At 34.5% G+C, this 12,585-nt stretch overlaps 1 protein-coding gene across 1 annotated transcript; it reads left to right on the plus strand.

Moving 5' to 3' along the window:
* The first annotated feature begins 9,395 nt into the window (after window positions 1-9,395).
* Window positions 9,396-11,169, plus strand: LOC120126011 (thaumatin-like protein 1b). Its single transcript, XM_039144341.1, has 3 exons — window positions 9,396-9,599; window positions 9,708-10,401; window positions 10,925-11,169. The coding sequence occupies exons 1-3, from the start codon at window positions 9,536-9,538 to the stop codon at window positions 11,103-11,105; spliced, it is 939 nt and encodes a 312-aa protein (XP_039000272.1). The 5' UTR covers window positions 9,396-9,535; the 3' UTR covers window positions 11,106-11,169.
* Window positions 11,170-12,585: the final 1,416 nt, after the last annotated feature.

A 12,585-nucleotide genomic window follows, 5' to 3' on the forward strand; every position in this document is an offset into this window, starting at 1 on the left:
ATGAGTCTTTTCATTGTTTCGTTTGACCACATGGAACTTAGATAACTATGCTGGGTATCCACCATAAATTCCTCAACCAATGGGCTTTAGACCCATCCCCCTCGACGAATCTAGGACCATCTTTCTACTTAACCCTTTAATAAGTGAATCTGCTAGGTTCCTTTCTGACTTCACATACTATAAAGAGAGCACTACATTCTTTATTAAGTGTCTAACTTATTCATGTCTTATGCGAATGTGTACTTTCTTACCATTGTAAGCTTGGTTTTTAGCTGCACATATCGCAGCTTGTGAATCACACAATAAATAAATCAGAGGAGTCGGTATTCCCTACAACGGAATATCTGCTAACAAGCTTCTAAGCCACTCGGCTTCTTGCCTAGTTAGGTCAAGAGCTATAAACTCTGACTTCATAGTAGAACAAGCAATACAAGTATGTTTTGATGATTTCCATGAGATTGTTGCTCCACCTAAAGTAAAAACATACTCGCTCGTAGAGCTTACCTCATCATTATCAGAAACCCAATTGGCATCACAATATCCTTTCAGTACCACATGATAGCCAACAAACTCATCCAAAGTACCCTTAAGATACTTCAGCAAGTGTCTAAGAGCAATCAGTGTTCACCACTCAGATTTTGAGTATATCTACTTAGTCTACTCACAACATAAGCAATATCAGGCCGAGTATAGTTTATTAAGAACAATAAGCTTCAGATTAATTTAGCATATTCTATTTGGGAAATGCTACTTCCTTTATTCTTAAAGAGATATATACTAGGGTCACAAGGGTTCGAACAGGGACGACATCAAAACTGTCAAATTTCTTTAACACTTTCTCAAGATAGTGTGCTTGACCTAAAGAAAATCCCTTTTCAATTTTTGGTAATTTTGACTCCTAAGATTACATTGACTTCTCCCAAATCCATTATTTCAAATTTAGTGGACAAGAAACTATTTGTTTTGTTAATGGACTCAATGTTAGAATTGAAAATCAACATGTCATCAACATACAAAACTTATGATGACGCAATAAGTACCAAACATCCTCGAATACATACAAACATCCGAACCATTCACAACAAAACCAAAACTAAGTATATTTTTATGAAATTTCTTGTACCATTGTTCCCATATAGGTCTTCTCATCTAGATCTCCATTCAGAAATGTAGTCTTAACATCCATTTGATGTACTTGCAACTTATGAATGGAGGCTAGTGCAAATAATGCACGGATCATTGAGATGTTTATAACGGGAGAGTAAGAATCAAAGTAGTCTAAAACAAACTTTTGAGTGAACCCTTTGACAACTAGCCTTGTATTGTATCACTGGATCAAACCATATGGTCTCATTTTCTTCCGGAAGATTTATTTGTTACAGATTGGTTTAAATCCTTTAGGCAAGTCAACTAATTCCCATGTATGATTAGACATTACCGATTCTAGTTCATCATTAATAGCGCTTTTCTAGAACTAGTATCGATAGATCTTATAGCCTTTTTAGGATCCTCATATAATATTTAAGCTATATGATCAGAAAGAGAGTCTAAATCATTTATCTCAGAAATAAAGGAAGTGATAAAATTTGGTCCAAATAGCCTTTTACTTCCTCTAGGCTCGAAATCAATTTCTTGATAAGACCTAGCAGAAATACTAGAATAAGTGGATAGAATATTTTCTATTTGAGTTTATGACATTTTAAGACACCCCTACATTTCTAACATTTTAGGATATCCATAAGTGTCTTGTAAAACGTGTAAACAAATACTCAATCATACTAGAGTAAAGTTTGTTATGAGTTTTAGCCATAAAACTATATTTTAACAAACTTAAGTTTTGTTTACACATAATTATATTCTCAAAGTTTTGAGAAGTTACAAATCAAAAATACATAAACCATCATGAAATTCTTTATAACTTTTTCTCATTCAAAATGAATTTCGATTTTTTCCTAACATCAGGAAAAATGATCTCAAGTTTAAAATAAGAGATTTAGCACAAATTCTGAAATAGTTAATCTCTTTTTTCCCTCTACTTAGGAAAACCACTTAAAGAGATTTAATAGCTACAACACACTCTTAGTAGCAATAGTGTATATCATATTTTCATTCATGACATTCAACATATTAGCCTTAAAGAGATCGTCACATATTTTATTTACTATGACTAAATTTGGTATTCCACTCAACCAAATTAATCTATACTCTTTTAACTTATGAACTAAGTTTTAAGAGTTTTTATCTTGTCATAGTATTTTATAAATTGGAATAGTGAGCATGGTAATGAACAATACACCAGGTAGGTTTCTATGAAAGAGATGTGGTGCACTAGGCACACTTAAGTACCAAGTCTTCACAGAACCAATCCTAGACATGCACTTTCATACTCATCACACTACTTTCCAATATATTATTTGTGAATTTCCTCTTTCTTTAAATAAGATCTCTTTAAAGAATTATGCTTGATATTTTTACTCACAATAGTATCTTATTAAGCATATATATTTTTGGACTCAAACTACCACCTTAGCCTTAGTAGTACTACCTTAGTCTTTACTAGTGGTTTTATCTCATTTCATAGTATCCACTAAGTTTTAAAGACGATCTTAAAGGCTCATGCAATATAATTCATGTATTTAAAAAAAACATGAATTAACAGACAACAAGTCTAAATAATCTAACCTCGCAGGTAGAATCATAATTTCCAAATAGACTTGTTCACCCTCACCATGCATGCTACTTCAGCCTTTGCATTAGGACCCCAAAATCTATCATGACAATCACTTCATCTGAACCATCATCTGTTTTTAATCTTCTGAATTCAAATGAAGAATATATGGTTAGTCACAAAAATATTTTACTAACAGTAAAAAAATAATTTACTGATAGTAATGAGATCCATATCTTTAAGATTTTGGTTCCTTATCTTCAGTAGCTTGCGAAAATCAAACCCGAATTTAACAACTATTTCGGTTTGAAGAATCTTCTCGTCCAACATCATCATCTTCATGATTCTCCAAAATTGTAACGTTTTGTTATCTTTCTGTTATCTTTATAAATTTCTCAAAAGAAATTATTAATATGAAAAGAGAGTTGACATTTATTTTTAACTTACTATTCAGAACTGAATAATCTTACCTCACATGAAAATAAATAGTTACTCTTCTCCACATATCTACTATCATACATGCAAATTAAAACTTTTGCCATTCGACCGTTCCAATGTTTTTAACCCAAAATATTTATAAGCTTTTAATAAATCTTTTCCATAACCATTTGGCCTTTAACCATTATAAATGGTTATTAATCTTTCACTAATCTAACCATTAAAATTGTTCTTCAATTCAATAAAAAAATATTAAAACCAATGTTTTCATGGCCATTATGAAAATCATTAAAAGCTATAAATAAAACGGTTCTATCATAAAATATTTATAATGTACCTTGCAATTGAATATATCATACCGTATTAACACATTGCACTGTGGAAATGTAACATACTTCCAACAGAAATTGCAATTCTTACATGCAATTCTTTCATAACTGCATACTTGAATGTAATTCACTTGCCAGACTGTAAACAACAATTCTCACAATTTTTTTTATAAATATCGTTCAATAAAAATATTTAATGATAACATATTTCTCCTTTGAACAAATAAATGTTTTTATGCTTCCTCCTACTACAAAGGAATCGAACATTTATTTTCATACAATAACTTTATATCAATGCATTAATAGTTTATAACCATGCATTTTAATGAACTGCGATCAAGTTAATTGTTTTATGTATATACACTAATCTCATGCATTTAATCTCGTGTATTACTATGCATTAACGTTAAATTACCATAAGTTTCAAATGCCTTTAAGCACCTATTTTTAATTCCTTTAACGCTAATGTCATGCAATTCTTGATCTTAGCACAATTATGCACTAAAAGCTCTTAAGTTTCAAACGCATGATTTAAAACATATTTGATGTTTAGATATATTGTTTGTACTAATCTTTTGATTCTTACCATTTCGAGAGTGTAATGAATTCCAAATTTGCAAAGTAAAGACACGATCTCATACAGTGCATCCATATTCGATTTGGAAAATTTATCCTACCTTTGTAAGAATCATGTGTTAATAGTAGTATAATGAATTTGCTTCTAAATTGTTGGTAAAATAGACTGTTGCAAAACGATGCATTAGCACTGACTGGAAAATATTAAATAAAATAATAAATCAGAATGATAACCGTGTCGTGGTAATCTACTGACTTAGAAGCAAATTCCCCCGATGTGTGTAATCGCTACAATGGACGAATAACCCCTAAGGTTAACACGACTCTTCAAGAATTCGTACATTCGAAAACTGGAGTGAACTTTGTGGTATTGCTCTTCTCTCAACTCAAACAACACTAAAAAGAGATGAGTGTTTCAAAGAAAATATTTGCTTTAGATATCTCCAAATAAATGAAATTACTCACTAATTATATGCTAAATAGTGAGGGTAAAATCGTCATTTCCAATACTAGTGAGATAATCTAATTTGAGCATATTTCTAATACTAGTGGGATAACTTAATTTGAGCATTATCAACAGTGAGACCAACCAAATGAGGTAAAACCTCTGAAGAAACAATGGATAACAACCATGAGGCCAACAATTTATCTTGTTGACGATGAAGCAGAAATGAAGGATTCTCCACCAACTGACCATCACCAGAGGAAATAAACTGATCAAGGACCCGAGAATCATCAGAAATGAATCGCAACATCCCATAACCATCAACAACAAGCAAAATCTGATGCTTCCATAAAAGAAAATTTCCCTGAGAAAACTTCAATGTATCAAGTTTGGGCAATGCTGAATCGACATATTCAAGGGACCTGAACTGCCGGAGGCATTCGAAAGTCGAAACATCACCACTGGGAGAAGAATCAACCGGAGGAACAATTGCCATGAGAAAAACAAGAAAGGAAATGAAGCAAGATCACAGAGCGGACACGGAAACAGAAAAGAAAGGTCCAACCAGAAAGCCAGCGAAATATACCATGTTACAATAGTGAAAGAGAGACGGCAATCTCAGTGTTTTATTAATGAAAGCCTGAAAAACCTCAACTGAGGTTCAGGGATTTATACAAGAGGAAGCGAGAGCCGAGGGCAAAGATGAGGGCTAACAAACTCCTATCCACCTCAGCTAAGCCATAACTAACTCTTTAACAAACACTAGTGCTGCACAATATACCTAGCTGCACTCAGTAGAGAGCTAACCTCTCACAAATAAAAAGTTAGTAACAATCCAAATAGTAATATAGATAAAAATAAAAGAATAAATATAAATAAATAATTTAACTTGGAAAAATTCTAATAAACTTAAATAAGGAGAAGTTAGTGGTAAAGATTCCTTTTAGGTAGTGACGGATCTATTAAGGTACGAGGGCGGATAACTGTCCATCTTCAAATTTAATTTTTTGAGTAATTATATATTTTATTGGTTGTATTCATCTTGAAATTTTATTTATGCTCAACTCATATAAAAATTTTATGTTATTAGTATATATATATATATATAATTAGGGATTGGCATGGGTCGGGTTTCGGTCGACCCGATCCGAAAATTTTACATCTTTCACCCGATCCGACCCGACCCGATATATATATATATATATCATCCACCCGACCCGAACTCGACCCGACTTTTTGAGATAAAATCCAAATCCGATCCGGCCCGACCTGAAATAATAAAAAATATTATTTTTATTCAATAAAAACAGTGATTTAATTGAAAAAAATAATATATAGATGAGTATTATTATAATTATTCCTAAATATATAAGGTAAAATTATATTTTTTTTGTTCAGGTCGGGTCTAATATTTTTCACCCTAAACCCGAATTCAATCCGACCCGAACATCACCTTTAAAAAATCCGATCGGACCTGACCCGAGCCCGATTTTTTTTTAATAAAACCCGACCAAGTCAGATCAGATCGGGTCGGAAACTGTCGGGTTCGAGACTCATGCCCATCCATATATATAATATGTATGTCTATCTTCAAAAATATATTTCAATATCTGACATTACTATGAAGACTACGATGCGAAGAAAGACTACAACACACATGTAAGATCAACTAATTACTCCATATTTTAGACTTAATTGGGTTGGAAATATCTAACAAACTACACAGATTAATGAGCTTAATGCAAATCACCAATGTCTGCAAAAATCATTATATTTTAATTTTCCAAATGCAGTAGATCACAGTGGACTAATTTGGAAATTATTGAAACATGTTGGCAATGAGAGACAATAACATAATTGTCATAATAGAAACCAACAAAAGACCTGCTTGTTAAATTAAGCAATCTTCATACTCTCATCAATAATTAGTGTTTTAATTTTCTCACAGGGCCTGCCTTTTGCATGAGCTGATGTGATTTTAAAAAGTTGCAGGCAATGGCATCAAGACTGCTTAAATATTCTTATCAACAGTCACCACCTCCCCTATTGGAATATTACGAACAGTATGATGACATGTATTTTGAGTGCTCCTAATTTTCCCAAATAAAAATATAATATGATTTCAGCATATGACAAAAACAACACGTAAATGTCGGGTTGCATTTTTCTCTTGCAAAGTGCAAAAGACTCGATGTTTCACACCTTTCTCATGCTTCTACTCTTGTTAATCTCTTCTGCTATCGAAGATCAGCGATTCCCGTTATCCACCTGTCGTGTTTGTGTGTTGAAAGTTAACAACAGTAATGATGTTTTTGTGCAATGAGAATCTGATTTTTGCCGAGGCCTGGACCTGTTTAGATTTATGATAGATTATCACTGTTCTGTTCACTGATGTTGTTGCGGTAATCAAAATGTCGTTTTCATTGCAGAGTGATGAATGTTATCCATAAGCCAGCTGTTGAACACTTTTGACATTAATTACGAAAAGGACCTATGGGTGCTTTATATACACTTAATTTGTTTAAATGTTTAATTGAGGAAATTAGTGTTCAAGTTGTATCTTTTTGTTTTAGTTGTTTACAGTTTTCTTGAATCACAAAAATGTATAATGTTTCATTTAATTATTATTTTAAGAATGAATTATTAATGTTGGTTATCAAAATTTATCACCTAATTATTAAAATTTTCTACCAAATACAAAGAAGAGTTGTAGTATTTGGACTCTACCTCTCTCGCTAATCACTATCATTTGACTTAAAGCTCTTCTCTTGTATATCGTAGTCATCACAAAATTATCCTGTCGAATTACTTTTTTTTTATAAACGTAATGAATTATGTTTTGATTTTCGTTATTTGTATCCAACTATTTGCGTTCCAAGCGACATAAGTTAAGGTTGTTCATAGACGGTTAACTGTAACGTTTAGTTTAAAAGGTTGGTTAACTGTTATAACAGTTACGAGATTTTTCTAATTGTAATCTAATCACTAAGAAACGATTAACCGTTAACAATTAATTGTTATTAACGGTTCGGTTACAGATTAACTTCCGGTCAACTTATTATAATTATTTTTCAAAAATAATACACCATGAACGTTTTAAAGCTTCATAATTCATACTACAAAAAAGTGTAGCACTTAATACATACTTAATTGGTGTAAGTACGTACATCTCCTAAAAAGTGTAACACTTAACACATACTTATACTGGTGGAATTTTATACATCTCCCAATATAATTATAATTTAATTTATTAACGGTTAATTATTGGTTAACCTTTTATCGAAATTCATAATCGTAACTTTAACTGTTAACCATCGATTTTAGTTGTTTGGTTAACCAAAATAATTTAGCATTAACGGTTCCATTAATAAACATGTTAAATATAACAATTATTCCAGCTAACGTTTACGATAAACAATTGTCGTTTTTTTAAACACCCCTAACATAAATACATACATGACGAGTCCTTCGCATGAATGAAATTACAAATTTATAGTTCGTATCACTTGTAATTAGCAATTCAATCGCTTTTGCAATTATTGTTTTTAATAATTTAAAGTAATTATAAAATAGTATATGTTCTTAAAATTATTAACCATTTGACAATAAATGCTCAAACATTTTTATAATCTATGTTCAAACCTGAAACATCTAGAGATAACATCTATGTTCAAACTGAGATAGCTTGCAAATTTGTTTTTGAACGGTCTTAACTTATGAGTGTGCATTTCAACGACAACAACCCACACCTAATAACCACTACAACAAAATTGTTCTACAGTGACATTTTTAGCGTTGTTTTGAGAGTAAACACCACTAACTTTAAACATATAGTGGTGTTTTCATTCAACGCCACAAAATGGTAAATTTAGCGACGTTTATATACAAATGTCGCAATAGGGTTCATCTATAGTGATATTTTTTAACAAACGCCACAATAGGTTTAATATATAATGGCGTTTTTCAACAAATGCCGCAATAGAGTAGTACTTTAGCGGCGTTTTTATACAAAATTCCGTAATATGGTTCATCTATAGTAGCATTTTCTCAACAAATGCCATAATAGAGTAGTATTTTAGCGGCGTTTTTATACAAACGCCACAATAGGGTTTATATATAGTGGCATTTTTTTAAAAAACGTCGCAATAGAGTTGTACTTTAGCAGCATTTTTATACAAATGTCGCGATGATTAAAATGAATTTTTTCAAAATGGATGACCAAAATATGATATACTTAAATAAAGTGGCATTTGGTGTTTAGCAGTATTGTTAGCGGCGCTTTTACAAACGCCGCTATAGACTTGTACTTTAGTGGCATTTTTTACAAACGCTATAAAAGAAAAGATATATAGCGGCGTTTGTAGACGACAAAAGCCGTTACCTTTTGAGGCGTTGGTTTTAGTGGTGCTTTTTGGTGGCATTTTTTTGGCCACAAGGGTTTTTAGCAGCACTTAAAATGCCGCTAAAACATGTTTTGTTGCAGTAAAAAAAAACTTAACAATTCCGACCGTATCTGTGTCTTCAAAGCTGGCATGCGCAGTTTGCTAACTGCAAAATTCTAGCACAAATCTTGTTTGTCTGGTCGTTTAAGCCGACGGCTGCGCGTGAAAATCTTCATAACAACTTGTTCATGTTTACTCCAAGGGGAAATTTGAGCAGTTACTGCTTGAGAAATGAGATATTTTGAAGGAACAACATATTGAAATCAAAGATATTCTTGAGCTGTTGTTTTCAGGTCAGACCATTTGTGTTTCCTTGACATAATTATTTGAAATTGACCCATTCACTCTTAAACTTACCTCAGGCTGTTCAATTAGTAAACAAATTAAGGTAATGTTACAAATTCTTGTTGCTAAGCCCCCTTTTCCTGTTCTAATATGAAAACCGTTCTAATATGTCTGACGTTAGTTTTTATAGCTCAATTTCCCTTTATAAATACCCATTCTTTATCGCCGTTGCAGAATCTCACACTTCCCCAACCACCATTTCCGAAGAAGAAGAAAAGTGCTGGATTTTGGCCATCCCCCAAGCTTCCTCTTCTTCTTTCGCATTATAGAAAGAGCTCTTCTTGCAAACTTCATGGCCCGGCTTACATCTTTTGTTTCCATTTGTGTTCTTATTCTATCACCTTCGTTCATATCAGGTACTGATTGAGAAACACTGAAGCATATTTAATTAATACTAGAGCTAGTTTTCGGGATTTGGATTCAAGTTCGGGTTGTTTGAACTGATTTCATTGCATTGTAAACAGGATTGCAAGCAACAACTTTTATCATAGTAAACAAATGCGAGTATGTTGTATGGCCTGGAATTCTCACAAACGCAGGTGTTCCACCACTTCCAACGACAGGTTTCATTCTCCAAAGAGGTGAAACCAAAACCATTACCACACCGATATCATGGGGTGGTCGTTTCTGGGGCAGAACCCATTGCTCCCAAGATTCCACAGGTAAATTTTCATGTTTGACCGGGGATATTGGATCCGGCGAGCTAGAATGTTGTGGAAATGGCGCTGCCCCACCTGCCACTTTGGCTGAATTTACTTTAGATGGTGCTGGTGGTCTCGATTTTTTTTATGTGAGTTTGGTGGATGGTTACAACATCCCTATGTTGGTAGTTCCTCAGGGTGGCACAGGGCCGAATTGTACCTACACAGGCTGTGCGGTGGATCTTAATGACTCGTGTCCTTCAGATCTCAAGGTGATGAGCACAGACGGCGGAGGTGGCGTCGCTTGCAAGAGCGCTTGCGAGGCCTTCGGCCAGCCTCAATACTGTTGCAGCGGCGCGTATGCAACACCTGATACCTGCAAGCCTACTTCGTACTCGAAGGTCTTTAAGACGGCTTGCCCACTCGCCTACAGCTACGCCTACGATGATAAAACCAATACCTTCACATGTGCTAATGCTGATTACACGATTACCTTTTGCCCTTCGCCCAACACCAGGTAAATGTTACTTTACCAACCTTTTTCAACTTTTTGGTATTGCACTTGTAACGTCAAATGGTAATAGTGGGTTTTGAGCTTTTAAATTCACATGTGCTCGCTGTGTCGCTGCCTCCTTGACATGCTAGGTAGAGTGGGCGGGCATTGGTCATTTTAGGCGTTGTAGCCGAAATATAAAATGTCGGTTGTCTCAACGGGAAATTAATTTTAATGCATTAATGCATCTGCATCTGCATCTCCCGACTGGCAGGCATTGGCATTATATTACCGAGGCATTTTATATAGCCTGTAGGCATCGCTTTTTGATACCGAACCCGCAAATTGAGACCAATTATGCTTTGCCAGACTGAACAGTGCAAGCCCATCAAAATTATATTTATTGTTGTTGACGTAATAATAACTCATAAAATAAATGTTTCCACTCCCAAGGGAACACGTTTACTGTGAGCTGGAGTTTATTTTTATGTTGGTTTTCTAATGTTCAGGATTTCTAACAATTTGTTTTGGTACATGAAATTTGCAGCCAGAAATCATCAACAGGGCAGAACGCGGAAACAACAACGCTAACGTCACCTCTTGAAAACAGCACAATGGTATACGAAGGTGCCTTGGACGGAAGTGTGGCATCGCCGTCCTCGCGCACCGACGTTTTTGTCGGCATCACAATGGTTATGGCGTTTTGGTGGTCATGGCAACTCTTCTAACTTGTTCACTAACTCCATCTGTAGGATAGGATATACCATATATGACCGTAAACTTACGAAACAGAGTTGAGCAAAGAAAACCGCATCAAAATTTGATTATACACCGGCTTTCTGACCCCCCCATCGGTCCCATGTGCTTGGTCAACCGTTACGTGGAATAGAGTCAAGACTTCAAAGCTCGCCCGTCAATTGAATTGAAGTTGTTTCCCTAGCAATTTGCCTTTTCAACTTGCAACGGAGCACGTGTGAAGATCAGAGGTGGGGATGAAGGGCCTAATGCACGAAAGGCGGCTTTTAGGTTTATTTTAAAGGGTTTTTTAGGTTGAATTTAGCGTGCCCTGAGGGCGTCAGCTATTTGTTGGATTTCCTTGTCAATTTCATCATATATTCCACCCATAATCTCATTCAATTCCTATTATTACTAAACCGTTTTATGGACAACTAGCATGAAGAAAATGCAACATTTATCTTTTCTGATCAAAGCGAAATATGTTGGCTTTGAAGATAAGATCGGACAAAGAATTGTAGATTAATAATTTTATAGTTTGTATGTGAACAGATGCTCTAATTGGCTTCAACATGTTGACATAAAATAATCATAACCATTGCGATTTGGGCGCACAAGGCTGCTATTTAGTTGGTCGCATGCGCGTGCACACTTTATCCATTCCTGGAAGTTCGTAGGCTCAATGGTTGTAATGTGGATCTAGAAATATTTTTTAGAGTGAGCACATATGTATTAGCAATGTAAATTTTTCCTACGGAGCATATAAATAATTTTCAAAGTGAGCACCATCAGTAAAATGAACAACTAACATAAAGAAATTCGAATTTTAAAACGAGTACGTGCCCACCTTGACGTGCACACAGATCAACGGCTGGTTGTAGCCAAGCACAATCATTTGTGTTCACTAATTAACTATAAGCAGACAGATGATACGTCTTAGTCTGCTAAGCTGGGTATTGCCCGAGTGTGAAACTAAGAGAACTGGGAATCTCCATGTAGCTTTGGTAGAAACTCAGGAGCTCTGTCCATATTATGCACATGCAAATTCAAACAGACAAGAAAAGAAAAGTGGTTAGACGTCAGCCTAACTGATAACATGTTGAATTTTTCGAAAACCGACTCGATCTCCACTCTTTTGAAATGTACAACAATAAATATATTGACGTCCAGGTTCTGAAGAAAAAGAGCTTTTATGTTTTGCTGCATTGAACCTTTGACTGTTAAAATTTTGGTTCGTCAAAGTTCGTAAAAGATCCAATGACAAAACATGGGGGTTGTCAAACTACGATTCTGTTAAGCAATAACAATGGATAAGGTTACTTCAAGCTATTTCTGCTGCGTCTTATAATCCCTCTAGTTCCAACCTTGGAACAAAAGCTTCGCCTTTTTATTGAGTAAGCAAAGGCAGCTCTACTACCATTTGAGAATGTTGATTAGACGGTGGCTTTAAAAATCTAACAATATCAACTTTCG

Source organism: Hibiscus syriacus, unplaced genomic scaffold (assembly GCF_006381635.1).
Source record: "Hibiscus syriacus cultivar Baekdansim isolate YM2019G1 unplaced genomic scaffold, ASM638163v2 tig00000132_pilon, whole genome shotgun sequence".
Lineage (NCBI taxonomy): Eukaryota > Viridiplantae > Streptophyta > Magnoliopsida > Malvales > Malvaceae > Hibiscus > Hibiscus syriacus.

Coding starts and splice junctions, on each gene's coding strand:
- LOC120126011 (XM_039144341.1), top strand. CDS start 9,536: ATGGCCCGGCTTACATCTTTTGTTTCCATTTGTGTTCTTATTCTATCA. Junction 9,600..9,707: donor ATCACCTTCGTTCATATCAG/GTACTGATTGAG, acceptor CATTGTAAACAG/GATTGCAAGCAACAACTTTT. Junction 10,402..10,924: donor TGCCCTTCGCCCAACACCAG/GTAAATGTTACT, acceptor TGAAATTTGCAG/CCAGAAATCATCAACAGGGC.